This window comes from Aythya ferina (assembly GCF_964211825.1).
Source record: "Aythya ferina genome assembly, chromosome: 10".
Classification (NCBI taxonomy): domain Eukaryota; kingdom Metazoa; phylum Chordata; class Aves; order Anseriformes; family Anatidae; genus Aythya; species Aythya ferina.
The window spans coordinates 7,569,408-7,593,781 of record NC_140306.1 but is presented as its reverse complement, the minus strand read 5'-3'; the positions used below and the strand labels follow the sequence as shown (position 1 = coordinate 7,593,781).

Sequence of the window (24,374 nt, the reverse complement as noted above, 5' to 3'; positions counted from 1 at the left end):
GAGGATTTGGGCATGCAAGAGGCTTAGGTCAGAGGTAAAGAGGTTATAGGTTATAGGTCAGAGGAAAACTTTATATTAGGTTAAAAGGAAAATAGCCGTAGAGTATTTTTGGGATACACACAGGATAAAAGGAAAAAAAAAGGGGGGGAGAGGGAAAGGAGGGTTCAAATCGGAGGTCTACTGGATTAACCATTCAGCATGCCCATGAGTCACAAGAGAGGTTGTGACCATGACTCTAGAGGTTTGTTCGGAACTGTTTGCAAGAATATGGTCAAAACGTCATGAATAGAGGAAAATAGATTTTCATTAGTTTAAGGCTCCGAGATACTAAGGATTTCAGCCTTCAGTATCTAAGGCTCTCGCAGGTATTTCTTCATAAACATAGCCGCAAGCACTGCCGCCACTGATTTTGTTTTGCATCTCTGAGAAAACTCTTTTAAACGTGGCTGTTTAGGTATCAGCATTTGAGAGCAGGATTTCAAAACCATGCACGGCACACAGAGATGCACCTCGCCAAGGCAAATTTGTCCTTTGCTCTTCCAAGGAGCTATTTGAACGCGTAGTGGACTATGCTCATGAGAGAAAACCTGATGCATGCAGCTGGCGGATGTTGGGTTGTTTGAACTAACAAGCCCAGCATGCTTCGAAATTGGTGTTACAACCACTTTTACAGAGATAGGATAAAAAAGTGGCTGTGGCCAATCACGGATAAAAGAGGAGAAAAGCAGAAGAGAGCAGGTAGTGTGGAATGAACTATTTCTCTGAAAAGGTAGCTGGAAAAAAAGTTTGTTGCTTCAAAGTATTCCCAGACCTACAAGTCACAGTGCAAAAAGAGGGCAGATAATTAACACAACCAAGAAGAATTGAGGCACAAAAGGAAAAGTACACACTAACTGTTCTACTTTGGAAATGAATGCATTTTTACTTACAGATCATAAAGTTTGTTTTTGCATAGATTTATCTGAAAGAAGAGAGCAAATCTTACCAACGAGTTAGTGATATTTACACAGAGAACCTAAGGGAGCCAGCACTGGGTAGAAGCATCCATCACAGAAAAGCTGCTTTTGATTCTCAGTCCTTCTCCAGCCTTGTCAAGTATATTTAAACATTGCATTTTACAGAATACACCAATTAAAATATCCTGTGAAGTTGAGTACTTCGATAAATTGCCTGATAATACAGTGCTTATGAAACCTTCGTTCCTACTCTATTTTTGTCACTCATTACCAAGTCAAGAGTTGATAAACATCCTTTTAGTGCCCAATTCTTAAGTGTTTCTCACTGGATGCATAACAATGAATTCATTACCACTGGTACACAATTTGCATCGTTAGACAGAAAAAAATGGAAAAAGAGAGGACATGTCATGTACAGAACCTGGACAATTTGTCATATAACAACCCAATTTTTCATGTAAACAAGAACTATGAAAAGATCAGAGGGAGCTGTTTTTTTTTTTCTCCTCTCAATATTGTCCTAGAGGCATACAATGATAATCTCAGCTGTAGGAAAGCTTCACATCACACATGACAGAAACCCAAACTCTGGAGCAGAACATACCATTCATCTGGAACATACGGGTTTAAGCAATTGCAAACTTGGATACAGTTGGGTAGGAGTTTCAAGTTGGGGACAGCAGCCCACAAGGTAGCAACGTAAACTGATCAACATGTAAAGAGCTACTGGATCAGAGAGCTTCAGCTAACACGTATCCTCCAGCAAGCTTTAAAATGTCTTTTTGATGGCTACATGTGTCTCTGGTCACTGGTTATTATTCTCCCATAACTTAAAAGGTCAATAATATCAGCTGTGCCGGATTTAGAGTGACAAGAAAGAAATCTGATGCAAGTATGGGACCGACTGATCGATGCCTGCTATGCAAAGTGCAAAGACAATGAAACACTCCCAGAAAAAGACATTTTAAATTGGCTACAAACGATTAAGCATAGATTAAACAGTTTTTCAGCTTCTTATTTTTCATTTGTTTCCTGAACTCCACTGTCACAAGCAATTAGCTGCGCTATACCTTCAGCTGCAAAGATGACATCCCAAGTATTTTTCAATTTGTTTTTTAAAACCACGACATGAATCTGAATACTACACCACTGGCCAAATGCACTAACGATCAAAGGAAAAAAAAAGAGAGAGAAAAAAAAAAAAGAAAAGCTACAGTTCCTTTTAACTGTTTCCTCTCTCTTTTCTAGAAGAAGAAACGTTTTACATAGCTTCCACTCTTTACTGCTTCAAAAGCCAACACTACAAAAATGATTCATAATCACATCAATTTTATTGACAAGTGAATAAATCGTAAATGAATTTCTCTCAAATAGCTCCCAGCCACAGTTGCCACCTAGAAATATAACAAAATTGTAATTTCACAAAGAAAGAGCCTTACCTTCAATTTTGGCATACTCTGATAGTCGAGTATAATTGACTAGAGCTGCTTGCTCCAAGCATTTACGGATGACTGTTTTTACCTCCTCTTGAGGGACTGGAGTAACTATGTCTTTCATCAGGACCTTGACACAAGAAAATCTGATTTGTTGTGGCATCAGGCGCACATAACTGTTTTTTTTTTCTCCAAGCCCAACAAACACAGCCATTCCTACTCTAGCGCTGCATGGCTCTCGGGGTAAGCGTGCAATAGGCAGGATTTGCAACAGGGTCACCTTGGCCAGCCTGAGACGTGGGGTCCTACCCCTTCCCTAGTGCTCTCTGTCTGTATCCACAACCTATATGGCATGCCCCAAAATGTGTGCTTCCCATTGCTTAGGGCAAGACACTAAGACCTATTGCAACTTTCCCAGGGCTGGGCAAAGTTATGCCATTCCCAGGCTCTGCTGATGACTTGGGTTTGTGTCTGGGCTGGGCTGTGCTGCAGGTTAGCAGCAAGGTATCACTTTAGGAAGGGTCTGCAGTGCCAATGCTTGTCAGCGAGGTAGCTGACCCATAACTATAACACAGATAGGCTGTGCTGCTGTTTGTGCCAGGCTGCACCTGGCCTCCAGGCTGAAGCAGGAGAAATCAACAGCCCCACTTAATATTCCAGTATTAACTACCACTGATTACACGTAAAACAGTAGTTCTGTAAGCTCTTCTGGATGGAAAGACACATGAATGCAGGTAATTTCAACAACTCTTTGTTATTCTTATGCTTACCCTTTCCAGCAGCGAGAGAGTAGCTTTTAGAGCACCTTCTGGACGGCCAAAAGGAAAGCAGTACCTAGAAAAAACACATCCTGTTAACATCAGGTGCTTGTCAATATGACTTTCCAGCGCTATAAAGATCCTTTCCTGAACAGGACCAAGCAATTCTCTGTTCCCTCTGCCTGGTATTAGCGTTCTTTCCATGGGGCAATTTTCAGAAAGGCTCTGATGGTGTGGATGCTAAGGCAGCAGAACAGAGTAAAGGGCAGTTGGGAAGGTCAGCCAGTTTTAGCTTACTAAATCTGTGTGTCACCTGGGGAGTTTTTAGGTCTGCTGGGAGAGAATTAACCATCATCTCTTCACAAAAATGAAACAAAGCCCCCTGGAGAGGACAGCACCAGTTACCTCCAGCCAGGGACCTGGTGATGCACAGGGCTGAAGCAGCCACTGTCCCAGGAGGGTACATGTCTGAGAGCCACAGACCCTCCATACAAACCCACATCACCCACTCGTGTGCACGTGTGCGTGATTCACCTAGGGCCAGGCTGGTGTGCTGTGTGCAGCTCATCCCTTTTTACGGGGGCAACATCCAGCATTTTTGTAGTTATGTCACCCCCCCAGAAAATGCTGCCTATCTGTATGCTAGGAAGCATTAAACATAAATGGGTAATAATTGAGCAAAGAAATAATAAGGGATTTTTTTTTTTTGGGGGGTGGGGGGAGTTAAATTTCAGAAAAAAATCACAGCATTACCGTGCATATGGAAGCAGGAGTTCTGAAATACCCTTTAAAGGTTGTTTCTTTCAAATCCCTTTTCAGCTACAAACACTGCCCTGCTTAGGTCTGTGCCACTCATGCAGGATTCCCGCATGCATTCAAAACCTGCCTTTTGGCTTTGCTGGTTATGGGAGGGAGTTTGGAGGAAATCAGTCCTCTCCCCTTCAGCCTGGGGTCTCTGCCTTTACCTAAAATGCGTGATCTGATTCTCCAGAAGCAAACGCAGCCGCTCCTTGATCTCTTCGAATCGCTCTTTCTCATCTACGGTTACCGTTCCTATCCCGTCTGGCCTGAAGGAGAAATGCCGTGAATGACTCAGGCTCCACCTCACGACCCTGGGAAATCATCTGCACAGCAAAGCACATGCTGCAGGTTGGGACGCAGATGTCACCAGCCATTAGACCCAGGACAGGGCATGTGCCAAGCCGAGACACGGCGGTCACAGCAGCATGACCGCAAAGGTATCAGAAAGCAAGAAAGCAAGAAACAGCCCCCCTCTCAGAATGATAATCTGTACGTGGACTCCCCCCCACACCCTCCTCGTTCTTTTATTTTTATTTTTTTTTTTTCTGTGACAGGAAAACCTTAGAAAACAGAATCCCCTCTTAAATGTAGGTATGTAACAAGGAGCACAATGCCAGCTTTCACTGCAGGATTGGGCCCACTGCTGGCAAAATATGGACTTCATTTCTGCAGAAAAATTCAGCTGCTAATTTAACACAATTCACAGTGTAAAGAATATCGACAACAGCCTTATATATGAACAGACTGTAAAATCCTGCACTCCTTCAGAACCACTGAATCACCTTATTACAATAATTTCCTGAAGCGAACCACCTTCAATACACTCTGCTGAAATGCACCTAGAGAGCGCTGAGTATTTGATACCTGAAAACGCAATGCCTTCTCATTCATTTCAGCGCGAGGGATAAAAATCAACACGCGATACCACCGAATTTCAGGGAGTACGAGTTACTACTCTCTGGTATTTCGTGCGTGCACAGGAGTGAATTGTAAGACCCCAGGCTCCGCTGCCTCGGGTGCTCCTCGTTCGTCACCGAGCACAGTGTGCACCAGGCGCTGCCGGGGCCGTGACGGGTGTCCCCGTGCTCCCGTGCCCATCCCTCCGCCGATGCAGCCCCAGCCGTGAGCTGAAAGCAGCCGTGCCCTCCTTCCCCCCGCAGCCCCACGGCAAAGCTCGCTGCAGAGGAAGGCAGGGAGAGGAGCGCGCCTAATCCAGCCGCCAAAGGGACCGGCGAGCCAGACAATCGGCAGCGCCGCTCCCCATTCCCGACGAGCAAAGTCTACGGATTTGTGTACTCCTGGGCAACTCTGCTGGCACAGGCTCTCCGTAGGTAATGTAAGGCGTCTTAAAATTGAACAAATGTTCTTACTTAAAGGCCTCCTCCAGTGTTCAGCCTAAGCTGCATAAATCCTCAGCACTAGACTGGTTTGGTTATACAAAAGACTTGGCAAGGGATTACAAAGCTTCTAATGAACCTCCTGTCAGGGGTTAATTGGTTGGCTTTATTTTCCTCTTAAAGAATCAAAGGCCCTAAACTTAGGAGGAAAAAAAAAAAAAACAATAAAAATGAAAAGCAATAAAATCTGTACAATCACTTCTCCTTGACCCTGTATTTAGTAAGCTCTCAATATCATAAATACAAACTCTGGTATTCCAGTACAGGTGAATAAATGATTAAAACATTTCAGGAGAGTAACTAGCAAACCTTACACGATATTCACGGCATATTCTTAAATCTAAATATACATTAAATAAAACTTACAATATGGACATAAAAAATACTTGAATATCAGGGGATGTATTTAAATTTAAATAGCATTTCATCAGAAATTGTTATTTGACTGTTTGCCAAATTCAGTTGTGCATTAAGAAAAAAAAAAAAGGAAAAAGATTTAGGCTAAAACTTAGATAAAATGTCTTATCTAGGGAATACATTTCATAAACATTTTTGGAAGTATGGATCTGGTCTCATTAGTACCTAATTAGGACCGGTTATTTTGAAGAAATGAGCAAGCCACAAGAAAAAAAGAAAAGAAAAAAAAAAGAAAAAAAAAGGAAAAAAATTAGATATTGAGCAAAATTTAATGTCTGAAGATGCTTAATATATTTTTTTTCCAAAATTCCATAAGAAATTTAACACTCAGACAGATACGTCCCTGCCTTTTGTTATGCTGTGCACCTCGTAGTGCCGGGTTTGCTGCCAAGCAGAGGAGCAGGTAATTCGGGACAGACAGCGATAAACGCTGTGCACCAAGGGGCAAGGTTGAAACCCTCATTTGACTTTTGGCACCCAGTTCTCGCCCCGTACCCGTAACAACTCGCGGTGTCACTGGGTTAATTGTGTCAGCGCTGACAAACGAGGCAGTGAAAGCCGCCTGCCCTGGCAGTGATTTGCTGGTGGACTGGAAATGGTCTGAAAGTTGTGTTACCCTTTGCAGGGTCAGCAACCTCCGACGGCGAGATTTACTGACAGGCTGGAGGGAGCTGCGGTTACCTACGTGGGTCTGGATGAAGTCTTCTCCCAGAGAGGACAGTAAGCATCCAGGCTGCTTTTAAAATCATCGTCAGCTTTAAAAATACATATTCAAGGGATTTAATTGAAAGCAGCGTGCAGTGGTGTGTGAAAAAAAAAAAACCACAAAACACAAACAGCTCTGTATGCAAAGATCTGGGCGACTCACTGCTGGCGCTGATAAAGGCAGGATCAAGCCCGTATCTGACAGCTCAGGTTGGGTCGCAGCCCGTCCACCCAAATCATAGCTTCTCACTGTATTTAAGGGCTTCAGTTTTGTCAGAACTGGCTATTAGCACGTAACGAGTGGTGTGGGGCACCTGACGCCTGCTGACATACCACCATGGGCTGTGTCGGGGTTGAGCGGTGTGTCTCTAAGCACTGGTTTTAAAGCACTGACCCACACAAAGAAGAAGGAAGGGTTTGGGGAATGAAGTCCCGGCCAAAACAGTTCTGTCACCACATCCCTCCACCTTCACAGAGATGCAAACCCAGCCCAGGCAGGCGAGAGGCCTGCTCCCCCCATGCTCAGCCCACGGCCGCCAGCTCGCCATGAGGCAGTGAGATGTCCAGCCCGGTGGCCCTGGCCACCTCTCTGTCACGCAGGGCCTGCCGTGCGGTGTAAGTGGCACGCCGCCCTCCCGTATCATGCTCCTGCAAAGTTGAGACAATCTACAGGTCAGCTGTAGCCATTTTTGGAGCAGCGCGGATGTCTGGAAGGGCCTGCCAACCGAGAGCCATCACCACTGCAAGGACTCCCTTTCTCACCCAGCTGTGGACTATATTGCATCTGACATGATGAGCATCTCTTGAATCTACCTTTCAAATTTTCGGCAAACCATTTTCTCACTGTCCTTCACAAAGTTGACATTTTCGGCAGCATGATAGGAAAGATGTCATGTCGGCTGCTTTTCAAGTTGTTGTCACAGTGGTTAGCACCAGTTCTGTCATCTTTGCTTTCCTCACAATCCCCCATCTTGAGCCATGTCACAAATAATAATACTTCCCATGTTTTTGTCAAATTTCAAATACTATAACCCAGCTGCACATCTTCGGATTTACTAGTTATGTTAATCTTTGTTGCTCATCTTCCCAGAAGCTGAAGCATTAGGGACTCATTAATTAGTGACAAATGCAGGATATACATAGAACTGGAAAAACACCACCAAAAGCCTTGCACTTAATTTATTAGCTGGATAATTTTGAAACCTAATTAAATATGCAAGTCAAATATACTTTGAAAATGCAATCTTTTTGAGGGAACATATTTATTTTCCCTTCGCAAGAACACAAAGGGTATATAGCTTAGCATTGCGATAATTTAAGATTCACTTCTGTGCTCTAGACAATTTGAGTACATGGCTGATGGGGCTGAAAAAAATCTGCAAGAGAAGTTTAGGTCTCACCAGCTCGTCCTGATGCTTACTGGTGATTTTCTTTTCAACAAAGATCTCCAGCTCAACTTTTCTATTTGATACTTGATCTGGTGGGCAGCCTCACCAACTCCTCCAGCAGGCAGCATTTCTGCGGCAGGCTGGCTCGAACGCAGCCACGGGAAACAAACGTGCTCACACACAGTGCACAGCCACATCCTCCTAGCACTGGGCTAGACAGTGATGGGCAATGAGGTAAGAGCAAAATGGTGAAAAATAGCTCTCGTACGTGGTATGTGCAGAGGCACAAATGGGTCTGGGTCTATGAGCTCAGGTCCACAAACAGTACAAATGTCCCCATCTGAGTGGAGACACCATTTCGTCTGGTTATCTACAGCTCCTGTTCACGGACACTTGAGGTGCACGGCATAAGTTGTGGGCAGAGAGGAAAGCAGAAGGGCAAAAAAGGCAAGAAAAATAAATAAGGAAAATTTTAATTATAAGTAAACAAGTTTCAGATCACTCCTTCTGCTGCGGATTCATTATGTTGGCTCAAACCTAGTCAACTCAGAATGTAAATATTTCATATGAAAACTTTTAAATGCTGCTTTCCTAATCCCTCCTTGTTTTTAAGTTTTAAGCCACGAAAACAACAACATCAACAAAGCAGGTGGTGAAATTAGAAAAGGGGTTGCAATTTAAACAGCGAAAACGATAGTCCTTGTTTAGCTTGGATGGTTTGTGCAAATTCCAGGGTTAATTATAAATTATAATTAGGACCTGTGATCCTAAGGCCACTGCTTTATTCTACAAGCCCCGCCTCCCCCCATGCCCTTTTCTAATTATACTCAGTGCCCCCAGGGCTAGTTATGCTGCTAAAACAAATATATCAAAATGATTTTTAACAAAGACTAATCTATGAAGCAATAGCATGCATTTGTATGCAATTATAAATATACAGTATAGCTCCAGTGGGTTAATCTCTTTGACATAAGCCTGCATGAAATACCATGGCGGCTTACGACTGAAAAGACAGATCATCTTTTACACCTTTTATGTTTAACTTGTCTACACTTTTTCTACTGGGGAAAATATTGCTTACACGTAGCAAACAGATCTTTGCATGCACTGTGAGCCCTGGCATTCAGAGCCAACGAAAAAAAAACAATGTCAAAAACTGATGCAAATAATTTGATTTTTTAAGTAACAACTCAAATATAAAACACGTGCTGCCTTCAGCTCCCTTGCCGCTTGCCAGGTGCAGCACATATGAGCTATACAGTAAACATGGATGATTAGTGCCTTGGACGGCGTGTGTCAGGAATGGCTTTCGGAGGCTGCCTCGCAGGAGGACTCGCCCGCGCCAGCCCCACCGGCCGCACGGGGACCAGTCCAGCCGCAGCACTGGGATGCGGGCGGGAGCACCCTGCCTGTCCTGCCCTCCTTCATCACCCCATGCAAAGCTGATCTGAATGAATCCACCTGGTTAGACCCCTTGAAAACGCTTATTCAGCGAACACCAGTTGTGCCTGACGTCCCTTTCTTCCGGGAATTCACGCCGCGCGCCCAACGCCGGTTGAAAGCCCTTTGTTAGGCTCAGCCCTCCGCCTGCTCTCCTCGGGGCTTCCCTCGACGCTGCCCAAGGTGTGAGCCGCTTCGCCCTGCCATCCTTGCCTTCGTCCCGCTCCTGCTCCCCTCCACGCCAGTGCCGAGTCACGGCTCATCGCTCCTCACGTGCCATCCACAGCCCTGACGCCGCGCGGCTGAACCGAATGGCTTCTGAGCACTGCCATCCTACACCTATTGCAACGAATCACGTCAGCCCGAGCCGGTTGTCTGCCGGTCGCGGGCGATGCCGGATTGTATCCGACAGACGGCCGCAACGCATGCCGTGTCATCACGGGTCTGGCTGCGATACGGAGCCGGCACCTAACGAGGGGTTACGGCACTACGCCCCGCGAGGTCTGCAGTCAGGGCTGCTCATCTGAGCGCAGGGACGTGTTGATGGATTTATCACTTCTTTTATAGGACCAAAAATACCCCCCCTCCTTTTTTTTTAATCTATTTTTTTTAACTAGCTGTACGGAAATCTTGCCTTAATGTGGAATATCCAGATAGGCAATTAGAATATAAAAGGAAATGTTATAAATACGTTATGCAGACTTTTCAATTCCTCGAGGTCTATGACAAAGATATTATTTCTGGTGGCTTATGGCTGATGAAAACTAAGGGGAGCTCATGCTAATGCTCACTAATGAGAGAGCTATTTCTTGAAAACAAGTTTTATGCTGCAAAGCATAACACAGCTCAGAGGGCAAAGGGCAGGTCACTGACATACCGAGAGACTTAACAGAAAGATCGCAGTTGTTCGCACTTTGGGCAAAAGTCACCGAACAACTCACAAAGAATAATGCTATCAGACTTCTGGGGATCCAGGCTGGCATCCTGATTTTGATAAGCTCCACGTCTGCTAATACTGCACATTCCGCACATTCAATATTTTCAAATTATTTTTAAAAGATTGAAATTAGCAAAGATGGAAAGAGTCTCTTTTGGTGCCAACTTGAACATTTAAAGAGAAAGCAAAATGGCTAAATCCAAACAAGCCAGATGTGGAACCAAGGTCACCCCCAGGGGACATTGCTTCCAAAGGGACAGAAACGGAGGTTGGAGGGCTCAGCACCGACTTGGGCCTGGGAAAGCTGAGCTTGGTTCTCTGCTCTGTAATGCCTCTCGTGCATAGGCAGGGAGGAGCAAGGCTCCTCCAGCACACCAGCTCCCTGCGTGTCAGACGGTGCAGGAGCACTGCTGTCCCCCTTGAAAGCCAGGGAGGAGACGAACATGGAAACAGAAGGCAGAAGACCTGGAGGTCATGTAAACCCTTTCATTATTTTAGCTAAAGCTATGTCTTCTTAAAACCCTGCCTGTTTTTGCCTCCGCTACTTTTTTGAGGACTGTTGATAAAGGCAAGCGACAGCCTCAATACTGTCGTAATGGTACCAGAAGCACACAGACATCAATAAACACACAGCCGGTGCTGTTGGGTGTCTGAATGCTACGTGTTTCTTGCCTTTCGTGTAGGTACAGACATCAGAAATCCTAACAGCATAACAGCAGAACTTTCAAAAAGGCAGCCAGTGATACCTAGTTGAGAAAACCCTTCTATGAAATTGCCGGTGGCCACAATAGCGAAAAGCCTCCAGTTCTTCAGCTTTGGTAAATAGCAAGGAACTGGGACCAGCAAATTGTTCAGGTATTTAGCAGTCTTGGCTTGCTCACTGCTTGCCCCTGCCCTTCCGACAGCCTGTGCATAGCACATGCAGGTACCTGCAGGAGGTAAGGCTCAGGAGAAGCAATTTCCATTTAACCATGTTTTTTTACTCCAAAAAGGATGAAATGAACAGAAAAAACAAGGGGACTGTGATGCAAATGGCAGTGATTTACAGCCCCCCTTTTTTTTTTGGAGAGATTATGTCAGGCTTTCAGGGCTCTGAATAAGCTACAGGAGCCCAAAGGGAGGGAAAGAAAAAAATAAATCCTTATATCTAAAGCACCAGGGCTCCACACCAGCCCCAAAATCTTGCTTTGACCGCGTCACCTGCCTCGGCGGCAGGGTCAGCCCGAAGCTGGAGGTGCATTTCCACCAGCAGCCACCCCGCTGCCGTCCCGGGTGCCGCGGTGCCGGACAGGCGAGGCAGCGTCCCCGTGCTGACGCCTGTCATCCTGTCAGCCCCGACCTCCGGGCTGTCCCTGGCATCCGAGCGCAGCCTCCCCGCACCTCCCCGCTGACTGCGAGCGACTGGTGTCTGGCCGCCTGACCTTACACAAACGCGATGCAAACAGACAGCCCACCTCAGCTCCATCACTGTCTGCCGCTAATACCGGAGATTGATAGCCACATGGAGTGCTCTCCCTGCTCGACCTTCGTTACTGGGTGGCATATTCTGACTGACAGCCAACCTCCTTCTGGAGAAAGCTGAACTAACCAACATTTGTTTTTTTTTTTTTTTTTTTTTTTTTTTTACTGTCGAAAAGTGGAATAACTTCCTCTTACAGAGACAGTCAAATCAACACTTTCTTGGGTTGGACAGTAAAAAAAAAGAATCCTTTGTTAAACAGAAAGACATCTCCTGACTTGAATCTGCTGGGAGATGCTGTCGGATGCGGTGCTGGGTGCTGTCCCAAGCACGGGCACGTTCCTGCCTCTACAGAACACATGGGAAGTTTTCTGCTCTGCAGTGAGCTATAGGTCTGTGGGGCAGAGGATGGCCCCCAGCTAGCCCTACGGTGATGAGCAATCCATGGATGTAGGAGGTGGGAGGAAGGGATGCAGTGAAAGTGAACCCAGCTTTACGCACACCCCACAACTGCCCGTGAGCACCGCACAGATAACTACTGGCTTCCCTGTGTGCTCTGCCAGACAGCTCTCCAGTGCATGATGCAAGTGGCCTAAGCAGCTTTCCGAAAAGAAATCACAACTTTTCCACTTCGCCATTCAGATTTCTGTTAGTAGAAACGGAAGACACGGAGTCACATTTTCTCCCGCAGACCCCCTGTGGTTCTTTATGACTTCCTGGTGGCAGAGGCCAGGAAACACAGCACCAAACTCCACACCAAACTCTTGCCATGTGCGCCCGCGGTCCTGGGGACAAGCGTGATGCTGCAGCCCTGCAATGCTCAGGTCCCAACCGAGAGGGAGCACGTCCCGTCAGCTTTCTGGCCTGGAGTCAGCCATCGGCTAAAGACAGCTAAGTCAGGGTGAAGCACATCTTTTCTTTTTTTTGGAATATTTTAACCAAATTTAACAGCCCAGCTGTCCATTTGGAAGCACCTGGCTGTGTCCCAGCACAGGCACAGCACTGGGCTCTGCGCATCCCATGAGGCTGGAAGCAGGACGGATTCGCCAAGCTCTCAGCTCTCCAGCCCTAGTGGGAAGCCATCCCCACGGCACCACCAGATACCTCCTGCCACTGACCCGATGAAGAGGAGGCTGTGGTTGTGCTGGACCCTGTGAAGAGGCACACGGGGTAGCTGTGACCAGCAGCCACCCTCCTCTCCATTACACACTCCCAGAAAGTGGGCTTCGAACCAGGTGGCGTCCCCAAAGCAGCTTCCCTCCTGACTATGGATGGGAGCTTTATGGGCGGCCAGGTCTGCACACAGTCCCCTGAACACGCCGGGAACACACTGATCCCTGATGCCTGGGGGACAAGGGCACCCAAAGGCGTCCCAGCAGAGGCCGACCCCGGCTGCTGCAGCCCCGCAGCCTGCCCAGTGTGCTCGGTGACCGAGGAGCCCGGCGCCAGCTACAACGCACTGCTGTGCACTGCGCGCTTCGCTTACCTTTTCGGCTCTGGATTCGGCTGGGATTTGGAATCTTTCCTTTTTTTGGACTCCTTTTTGGAATCCTTTTTTGTCTCCACTTCAGCGGCAGAGGCATGAGACACTTTGCCCCCCTCGCCGTCTGCGCTTGGCTGTGACCCGCCAAGCAACTCTGCCATGTGGTGGCTTTGGGGAGTGATTGGGACAGGCGGGGGGAGGCCAGCAGCAAACGTGGAAGAAACAGAAAAAAGCATGAAATAAAAAGCACAAAACAAGACAAAAGGAAACTAAACCAAAGGCAAACAACTGAAATCAAAGAACAATTGGCAAAGAAGGAACAAACGAGCAAAAGAAAGTCATAACTAAAAAAGAAACTAAGGAAGCAAGGACTCGGTTTCCATGACAAGATGTATGAAACTAACTGCAAAGCAAGCGGCAGCCTTGCAACGTGAAACCTGGGCAATGCGTGTCATAAATCAGGGTGCTATTTACCACAGGGCTTATGAAAACATATAATTATTTTATAACACTCCTTTCTTCAGCAGCATTTGCAGGATAGAGAGCAATATCTCCAAGTGTACAGTGCAACTTAGCAGAAAAGACAACAAAACCAAACCAGAAAAAGAAGCTGCAATACATACCACAGCTGTCAACGAAATAAATAGGAAAGGGAAAAGCATAGCTCCGCTCCCTACCACCAAAGATTTGCCACATTTGAGAGAAAGGAATGGGCTGCTTCTGGAACTGGAATTCCTTTACAACAGCAGCAAGACAAAATTTCCAATTATGCCTAAGCAATTCCAAGGCTGACGTCAGGCCGCCTGCCGAAGAGACAGAGGTGCCCGAGGGCTTCGAGCACTTCTGTGCACTGAAGTTTGATACTGCTGAAAATTTCACTGCTGCAACTTGTCAGCTCCTCTCACGCAGCAATTAAATCAGCGCAGTATATTGTTTACTTCCATTATATTCAACCCGTGACAGTCACATGTACGTCAACTCTAGTTTGCCCAGAACTGCATCTAGCAGGTGCCTGGGTAAGAAAGTTAAAAACCCCGATTTCTGGATCCCCTACGTGCATTTTTCTTGCTTACATTAAACAAGCCACGAAACAAACAAACAAACCGACTATGCCACTAGAAGCGCTGCTGCCAAACATCCAATGTGAAAACAAATTGGGGACTGTTGTGCATTATCCAAGGAAACCTATATCTGACAAAGTCATCCCTTGCTGGCAGGGAGCTGCTAGCCAAAAATAATTCCTTACCTGTTGCCATGAACATGTGATGCACAAAAGGCAAAGCTGTAGTGAAGTAAGGTGGGGTCAATCATAGCTCCATTTTCTGCGCGCTCTAGCAAATCTCTGAGGTAGCAGAGATGTCTGTGACAGCCTCTCACTCCATTACGTGCACAATACTCATCTAGCACAAAGACCTGGCCAGGACTAAACCAGCCCTGTTTAGAAATAAAGAGACTTGATTTTAAATATAGGTTATTAAATACAAACGCTATCAGATGTGGAGGTGTAGTGGTCAACTGTTCTAATAAAGAAATACAAACCTAAGGCTACATTAAGGAAAAAGGAGAGAGGTCACTCTTAAACAATACAGTCTGCATATCATCACCTAATCACAGCATATACTCAGTGCAACTGTTAACAGAAATACATTATGCTACCATTAACAGAAAATGTCATTTAAAATGCTGAAAAGTGAGGCCAGTTCATGTCAGTGTCTAGCAAAAAAAAAAAAAGGAAAAAAGAAAAAAAAAAAAGATTCACACCTTTAAAGAGATGACAAAGATTTGATTATTTAAGCAACATGGAACAGTGATCTCATTCTGGGGAAGGGACTGCACATTTGGCCAGGACGGAGAAGAGTGATCTGGGGGAGAACAGGCAGGATTACACTGAACAACGGCTTCTCTTGCATCTGGCACGTAGGGACATCCTGAAGACGGAGGAAGGCAGCTCCACGGCATCACACGGGGACATGTCACATCGTCCTTGTTGTGTACCCTCGACGCTGCGTTCTGAGATCGCCCACCAGCCGGCAGGTCAGCGCTCCTCGGCGTCGCAGCAAACATGAGCTCGGCTCACGGGCACGGTTTCTTTACACATCCTGAAACCTCCAACGACTGCTGTCTGTGAGTCCTAAAGGCCTGGTGACACACGGTGCAACGTCCATGCTCCCGAGGAGGACATGGTGCCCTGCGAGGGGACGGCACGGCACTCCGGCGAGCGTCCCAGGACAGCCGGGGCCGAGCGCGCCTCTGCCTTCAGCGAAGGCACTAGTGAGAACGAGAATATTCTTGTAGATCGTAGATTTTCAAAATGCTGCAAAACCGTCAATATTTACATGGAAATTTGGGTGCTAAACAATTGCTAAGACGCAGCTCTGGAATGCATCAAGCTGCAAAATCTTTCATCGTTTAATTGAAAAGTTCCTGCAGCGGGCGGGAGAGTAGTTGAGGCAGAGCACTGCCCCTATAGGCAACTTCTTTGCCACCCCATCTGTTACCCCAAATGCTACATCTTAGAAACAACACTGCTGTGAAAGATTAAAATATATTTTCTACCACTCAGATGACACCAAATCTTTTCTAGATGCCAAAATAGCTGCTTTGAAAAGAGTTGAAGAAATATCAATTAAGAGCTCAAAGACATAGAGAAGGATTTGCTCATCCTTATTGGGCCAACTCCAAAACAGATTGAGAAAAGAATTAAAATAATGAGGGGAAAATGATAGATATAGGGAGTAGCTACAGTTCTGGGATCACTGGAAGTGCACATTTCAAAATGAAGACACAGAACAATGCAGATGGGACAGCACTCTGGAAGGCTATTTTTTGGGAGGGGTATATTTGCTTTCACTGCTTTTAGTGATATTTTTGTTTGCTTTTTGGTTAGTGGTATTGTGCTTGATTCTGGACTTCTTTATGTTGCCTGTTTGCTACATCCTTGGACCTCCTCTTCACCTTGTGTCTTTTCACACAAGTCTTTGGTGACTTGGTATGATAAAAATAAAAGATGTGTGCATTTAGTTACTGGGGTAGAAATGAGGTTTAAATTCTTCTATTCACATAATATATATACAAAGGACTTTGTCCTTCCTACAGGGTGAAATCTTGGCACCACTGACATCAGTGGGAAGGCTGGCATTAACTCCCCTGGAGTCAGGCATCAAGCCTGGAGTTTGGGGTGAAGGAAGCAGGAGGCTACACCTGGTGAGCAGGAGTGCATCTCATCGCTCCCCTGCACCAGGGTCTGAGAAGTGCTGCTCCTTGGTCGGACAGAAGGGACTGGGGCAAACACTTAAGATCGCTCCCATGGCTCAGCAAAGGCAAGCCTGAGCAGAAGCTCAGAGGTTCACTAATAAACCTCATACCTTGACACCTCATGAGAGCACACCCAAGGAAACTACAGGTAGATCTGGAGCCCAGGAAGACCAGAAGGTTTCCTTTTGCATGGCAGAGGTATGAAATAAAAATCCTGAACAGAGCTACAAAGGGGCCATAAAAACTGCTCCCCATGGCCCCAGAAAAGAATTTAAGGTTTGAATAAAAGGCTGTATTCAGACAAATCCCCCACATCTTTAGGCAGATCCTGGCTCTTGATTAAGATTTGCCTGGCACAACCAACTGACAACCAGCCAGTCTGGCAAACGCAACTGATAGTGACGCACGGGGTGTTTCAACCCAACACAGCTAGGTGTAGCTCAGTTTGGGCTCCCAGATGGTCTTCAGTGGCATGGAGAAATGTAGAGGGGACATTGGAAGAAGGCTGTAGAGTGCTAGAAGCTCAGCTGACTGTTTGAGAAGCTGATCTGCATTGAGATGATGCCATGTGCTCCTGGCCCCAGTGGGGAGTGCAGTGGGAGCTTTTCAGCTAGGTAAGGCAAGACTTGGTCAATCACTGGAGATTTTTCCAATGCAAAATGCAGTTTCTGTGAAAACCAGGATTTCTGAGAAAAAAATTTCACTTCTCAATAGCTGTATTTTCTCATTTCCCAGGGGAAGAAACAGACAGTATAATTTTGGTAACCTGCTTTCTGGGCCTTTTCATGTGACCCCTTCACGCATCATCTCTGCTAGACCGGGCTCTCCAGAAGACCACCTCTTGGTAAATGCGGTGCGGTGTGATATGAGTACCACAAATACTGACACATCATGGGAAATACTGCTCCAGTAGGCATCTCGTTGCACAAGCCAAATGCTGGCAGTAGGTTGGGATGTCTTGGGAAGAGTTGAAGGGCAGTCTCAGAAATAACACGAGTGTCCAAGCAGAAATCCATGCATGTGTGGGGTTGGTATTAAGCTGGAAGAGCTGCACACTCTTTTCCTATCAGAAAGTCCAGGAAGAGCTGTGAAAGCAATTGTGCATTCAGCTTGAGGATGATGGGCAAGAGCCTCGGAAAGCAATGCCGACGACGCTCTTCCCCTTTCCCAGCACGGTGCTCTCTGCCAGCAAACATCACTTCTGCACTAGCTGAGATTAGTCAGACAGCCTGTTTGTTTTCATAGGGATGCCTGGCTCAGCCAGCGAGTGGGCTCACAATAACATTGTTTAACCTGGTTCCACGGAAAGGAGGCAAAGCTGAGCTATTCTCTGTGTCAGGGTAAGCCACCGTGTCTGGCTAAGTCTTCCCTGGCACTTCCATGTCCGCAGCAGAAAACAAGACGTGTGACAAGACAAAACTCTTCAGGACCTTGCACGTGAACATCCTGTAGGAAGAATAACAATCGCCCAGCAGCACACAGAGGGGACAGGGCAGGCTTACCACAGGCTCCCAGCTCCTACAGGCAAGCCAGCACAAGGGTATCACCAGCTTCCCACAAACACCTCAAGAGCAAAGGGGTTGCACTCAACTTGCAGTTGCACTCAAATTTTGTGGTCAGTCTGATTTAGCTTCAAAATTAGGACAAAACCGTACTAAAATAGAGTAAAGAAGCAGGTGAGATCCAAGTGGCAGTGAGCACAGCCCATTATTCTCTTCTTCACAACACTCTGTAATGGGTGATTTGAAAGAAGACGGTTAATTGGTGATGCTCTGCTCTGAGGAGGCACAAATCTTGGTGCTGAGGGGAGCTCCATCACCCCAGTAGTTTCTAGCAAGGGTCTAAACATCTTGATCACAAGCAGAAGTATGGCTGGTGGGTGTCTTGAAGAGAAACATTATTAATAATTTCCAGTGGCGGCCTCGTGACTCTCCTTCAGCCATGACTTTAATTCAAAGGCCTCAGCTCTCCCACCAGGCCCGAGGCTGCACAGAGACACACCAGCTGCAAGCCAACCTGTCAGGCATGCATGGATGGGGATGGTCTTCCTCGTGCCAGCCATGCGTGGGGAGCAGAAGCTGCATGCCAAACCCACTGCCTGCTGGAGCAAAGACCTCAGTGGAACCGGTGAGAAACTCGTGGCAGGTCAGCCGACGCTCCCACCGAGCCTACTTGTAGCACCTGGGGATCTGCAGGTCAGGTGCACACTGCAGCCTTCCCCCAGCCCATCCTTACCTCAGGGGGCATCCACAACCGCTCCTCCTAGCCCTGCCTCTCACTAGGAAGGTGGTAACTCACTGCTGCTGCTGGCATTTATGGGATCTTTCTGAGATCAACCCTTGTGTGCGGTGCAAGGAGCTGAGCAGATGGGAGGAGCACCCTGATGGAGGGGCACTTGGAGGACAAGGTTGGAGCCTGACAGGCTTCCTGGCTCAGCTGCGTTCTCATTTTGCTGCTTTTAATGGAAAGCCACTCAACAGGGCCAGCTCCAGGAACTGCACAGATGGCAAAAGGTGGAGACTACTGGCATGGGGTGGTCCTTCTGCTGAAGAAGCCAGTGATGACACCCCAGTATGGGGATTTCTGTGCAGCATGAGGAGGGCAGCAGGTCGGGATCTGTCCCATGCCTTTCAGGCCTCATCCAACCCCTCTATAAAGGTTTCATCCTGTTATTTTCTCAAAGACTAAGAGTTTCTTCATTCTTCTCACCAAACCCACTGGAAATTCAGTGTTCAAGTTGTAGTGGTGAAGGTTATTTGTCATGTAAATCCTCACACTGCCTTGCAGCCCCCAAGCACTGCACCCCAGCCAAAACTACAAGCTGTCCTGGAGCACCTCGGTGCCACCAACATACAGAGCACGTTGTACGGCAGTGGCCTGAGAGCTGCGACCTGTGCTCATGGAATAATCAGGATGGGCGTGCGACTGTGTGAGCAAGGACTGACCGCTGGATCCCTGCAGTTATCCACCTAGTCCCACCTGTTACCTGCTCGGGATCCCTGCCCATACACAGACACAAAGCTGGGCCATGGCTATTCCTGTAGTGACTCCACTAACATGGGAGGTGGTACCAGACCTTCATCTTTCCCCTGCAATTTCATCCGTAAGACTCTGGAAGGCAGCATGGGAAGCTGCAAAACACTGCTTCTGCTCTCTACTGCACGTCCCCACACAGGAGTTTGTCTTTGCAGAAGGAAACATTTTAAACATTGCAAACAGAAACGATAAAGACAGTGCTACTGGAGAAGAACAGCAGTCAGATCACTGGAGGTAGCCTCTCAAAAAGAAAATACCTCTGGCCCAAATTCAAACCTGGTGTAAACAGAAGTCAATCTTCCAGCAACAGGGGGATTAGCCCCCACTTGCACTAGCTTTGACTTTGCTGCTTGGTGTTTATATCACTAGAGACCAAAGAATATACTTGCCAGACAAGAATAGGAATCATTAAGTCTGTGGTCCAAAGTGAGGCGCTGAACCATCTCAAAGAGTGAAGCGTGGTCAAAGTTACAGGGATTGGAAGAGATAAATTCATCCATGCCATGCTTTTGAGCTCTATCTGCATCTGTTCATTTATACATATAGAGAAAGACACCATTTAGAGAGATATAACATATTTCAGTTGACAAATACAACAGAAAAATATACAGTATGAAGCATGAAAGCTAAATATCTCTTCTTCCCTACATTGCCATTAACATTTCTCTTTGCAGGCTACATAAACGATCTTCACCTCCCATTGTCAACTTGCATCAGTTATGGACGATCTTATTGCATTTAGGCAAAAGATTTTAGAATTAACATCGTGTCAACGGCTCGTTATAGTGCATTTATTCTGTACTTAAAACCAGAACACAAACCAAATAACTTACTCTGTATCTTACAATGCGCTATCAGTTAACAGAGTTTTGGCTCACAGAAGTAAATTAGTTCCTATTTAGTTAGTTGTGGTTAATTATAATAGATTCTGCCATTCTAGTGAAGTTATAGCTGTAGCATTTTTTCTCTAAATTTACTAGGTTTTCTAGGTATCAAACCATTTACATTGTTCTTTTTCCAAATGCCAATGTTTGCCTCCCAGGACAATTTTTTCTAACGGCGACTTTAAATGCTACCTCCAAGAAATAAAAAGACGCTCTTTTAAGCATTGCTAATAAGTTAAATTGATGTGTAGTTTGTTATCACTGAGAAGGTAACCTGATAGCACGCTGGAGCTGCCAGTCATCCTGACAGGGACACGATTTCCTCTGTTTGGATTACGAGCTGCCATTTTTTTTGTGAATTAACAGCCTCACCGTATTCACACATCTCTGCTTTGGGTGACGTTTACAGGCACTAACTCCTAGGGGCTAATTAATTAATCTCAACATGGTTAACTAAAAATACACCAAATTCACCGGTTGAAATGAAGCCGCCGATGCAGCCTGGGTGCGGCCAGCCGGGACCCCGCTGGGAGCAGGCTTTGTTCCACCAGCGACCGGGGAATTAAAAGACACCTTTCACTCGGTTTTGTCCGTGCTCAGCTTCCTACTATATGGGTTCTTGCCAAATCCTCGACAAATAGAATGGGATTTAAATCCTTCCCCTGTTTATAGCCTCCTAGGGGAACTGGGTGGCCTTGAAACAATGTGGCTGAAAGGACACAAAAATGCAGTTTTCTGCAGTAGTACTAAAAGGTAACTGTATTTGTTTTAAAACAAAATCGCTCTTTACCAGAAGAAACAGAAATCCTTAATTAAAAAGAAAAGAATAAAAAGAGCTTTAAATGATAATGAGATAGCATTCTTTTATGTATGTTTTATTTAACTATTTATATTAATCTGTGAAGGATGGCATGGCTTCCTAATACCTCGTTCATGTCTGTGCTCTCACATATTGCTGATCATTGAAAGCAATCTTTGCATTTTCTGTATAGTCTGTCGTTAGCTATATACAAACTATATAAATAACATCACCCACTGGAAGGAAATCAGACAAATTAAAACATGTAACATTTCAATTAGCTGCTAGCAATACTTAATTCAGCAGTGGCTGGCAATTTTCCTCATTAAAACCCTGCTGAATAAACGCTGTGTATTTTATTTTTTTTTAAAAACGGGTTCTACACTTTTTGAGGGTCCTTTCCTCTCTGTCGCTTCATGTAATGGCTCCTGCCTGCCTCCCCTCTGCCTCTCTCCCTCCGGTCCCAAATCCCCCCCTCTGCCTCCGCCGGCGGCTCCGTGCATTCAGCACAGGGACAGGAAAGCAGCCGGCGGTGCCGAGCGAGATGGCAGCAGCAGGGCTGGCTCTGGGGACGGGGACAAGCTCCCTGGCCACAGCATCACCTCTACGGCACAGACAGTCTCTGGCACCCTTAGGTGGAAGGCATGAAGCCCACCCAGCCCCGGGTCTCGCAGCAGCAGGCCGCAGCCTGCCCGTTTCGACAGCTTTCTGCCCGTTATCTCTGTCCCTTTGGGCCAGGATCGATCTGATGGAGCTCCCAAAGAGTTCGTCTCTGCTGCTCCTGAGTCCATCCCTAGCGCCCACAAAATGCTTTAACAGATATTAAAAATAGCCTGATAATGGATTGTTGCTCTCCTGGGTTCCTCTGAGTTGACTGCAAGCTGACAAATTGGCTGGAGGCCTTAATTTGCCAGCTTCACTCAGAGATTTTATTACTTTTCAATTAGGAGCCCTGATACACTGTCAATCCTCTTGCTCTGCAAGCAAGGCTCTGCGATTTGAGTAAATCAGCTGGAAACGTGAAGAGTCCCCTAGCCCTTTAGCTGGTGAACTTCTCTGAGCAGATGTGTGAGGAAGCATGTTGGAAATGATTTTTTTTTACTCCAAACTAATCAACTTTCCCCACTTTGTGCTCTCAGAAGAAGGCGGACACGGAGCACACCTCTGGGTGTGTGAGTAGGCCGAAGGTCTGTGGTGCTGGTGGAGCAGAGGCTCTGGCCTGTGCTTGCTAAAATCTCTCTGCTCAGGGCAGGAGCATGGAAAATTTATGGCAATTGCTAAGAACTGGCAGAGCACTTGACTGGCCTTCACAACTGCCCACGCTCAGGGGAAGTTTTACTTGTGGGCATCACCGTGTTGGGTGCCTGCTGGAAAACCCATTTCCCCAAACCTCCCCATCTCAGAACAACCACAGAAGAGGGAGGAAGCGGGCATGGCACCGCATGAGCCTGCAAGACCAAAATGCTTTTCAAGGAAATATGAGCAAGAACTCTGCTCAGCTGGTGATTTAAAGTGTGGTTTTCTGACATGAAAAGGAAGACAAACAGCTGCAGTTCCCCCCACACTGACCCAGTGCCACAGATCCCATGTCTCCAAATCAATTGGGATAAAGCAGGCGTGGCTGGAACTAGAGCTGTCTCCGCAGGACGATGACACACACATGTATTTCTCTTAAATGTCACACCTGCACTGGTCTAGAGGCTTAAAATTCTTAAGAATAGCTAGGAGAAGGTTAAAAAAGGACAGCCCTACACTAAACTTAGTTTCCCTTAATTATTAGAAGATAAACACATAATTTGTAATTTATTTTTGCATTTTGATTTTTCTAAGGGACTCACTTTTTAAAATGAAATTTAAATATCAAATAGGTACCAAATTAGGTACCAAAAATAGGTATCAATTTAGGTACCAAAAACATTAAACTTCCTAGAAAACACAAAAAGACAAGGATAGTTCTAAATATATTGTTCTTCCACTCCAGACAGCTGATCTATGATTTAAAATAATCCTGACATCTGCATATAAAATTTTATATATAATTGTCCTCTTTCAAAGTGGCTTGCCCAGTCTGATGAGATTTTAAATAAAGTACAAAGTGTGAGTGGCTAATATTCATACCCAAACTGTACAGCTAATTTGTAAGTACTTTAAATTAATTGTTTCAGTCAAATACAGCTGCTTTTTTGACCCTGTTCTGTTATTCCAGTCAAAAAGAAAGGAGAGACCAAAGAAAGAAAGTTATATGATGCTCCAGTAACTTACAATCCCTTTCCAAGGTGCCGTGCCAAGCTAGCTGGTGCTTCTTTGTTCAGGCCCCAGACAAAATGCTGCTGCAGGCCTCCAGAAGTTATCTTACATATTTAGACAAGCTGCACACAAGTGCAGCTGAAAGGTGTTCGATGGTGGTCTCAGAAGGGAGGCTGCGAGGAGAGGTAAATTGGCAGCACAGACTCCACAAACCTTTCTTCTTGAAAACTACAGACTCCGGCCTTTTGTGCAACACTCAGGGGCTTACATTATTGTCTGCTCTTAACTACTGCCTTTTTCATTTTGTTCATCTTTATCCAGTTTGCGTTTTCCACTGACTCCATTAACTAGCCCTCCGCCAAACACGCACCCTGTGCAAGTGTTTGAAATCAGACCCTTCAAGGTTTGCCAGTGTCGGGAACACAAAGACTGCAACAACAACAACAACAACAATGAACAACAAAGGACTGTCCCACCATTTTGTCCTATGTTCTCTCTTCCTCTTTATCTAACTGTTGTTTAAAAAGGAAGAGACAAAACGGTCAAATATCTCATTCTTGTTTTTTTGTCTGTTTGTTTGCTATTTTGTTTTTTAAATATATTTCACTGCTCTCTGCATTTCTTTGGCTAGAGTAGTAATTTTGGCAGATTTTGCTCTGTGAGTGATGAAGTTAATGTTGGGGGACAAGCTCCATAAAAGAATTCTTGTTATAAAAGGCTGTAGGTAGCCATTTTATTGTAAGAATTTTTTACTCCAGATTTCTTTCTTTTCGTTAATGAATGACTTTTAGTACCAAAGGCAACTTAAAAATCCAGTAAATTTTACGACATGTTTGTTTATTAAAACAAAAAACAAAACCAAAAAAAACTAAAACCAAAACCAAACAAGTGTAAATTAAAAGGTGACTTTGTATCTTACTCATCTGGAAAATGTGTGCTTGTCATATCTGCTTGACATTACAAGAATGAAGATGTGGTT

General features: G+C 45.8%; 1 protein-coding gene across 5 annotated transcripts in view; it reads right to left on the bottom strand.

Annotated features, from left to right (window-relative positions):
- The window catches only part of CADPS (calcium dependent secretion activator), a 196,588-nt gene that overhangs the window by 61,380 nt on the left and 110,834 nt on the right, over positions 1–24,374 (bottom strand). For all 5 annotated transcript variants that reach the window (XM_084530730.1, XM_084530733.1, XM_084530732.1 and 2 more), the window contains exons 12-16: positions 19,855–19,991; positions 14,421–14,608; positions 4,113–4,214; positions 3,160–3,223; positions 2,396–2,519 (exon numbers count right to left, since the gene is read on the bottom strand). In XM_084530730.1, the coding sequence (XP_084386856.1) occupies positions 2,396–2,519; positions 3,160–3,223; positions 4,113–4,214; positions 14,421–14,608; positions 19,855–19,991 (615 nt within the window). The remainder of the gene's footprint in view (positions 1–2,395; positions 2,520–3,159; positions 3,224–4,112; positions 4,215–14,420; positions 14,609–19,854; positions 19,992–24,374) is intronic.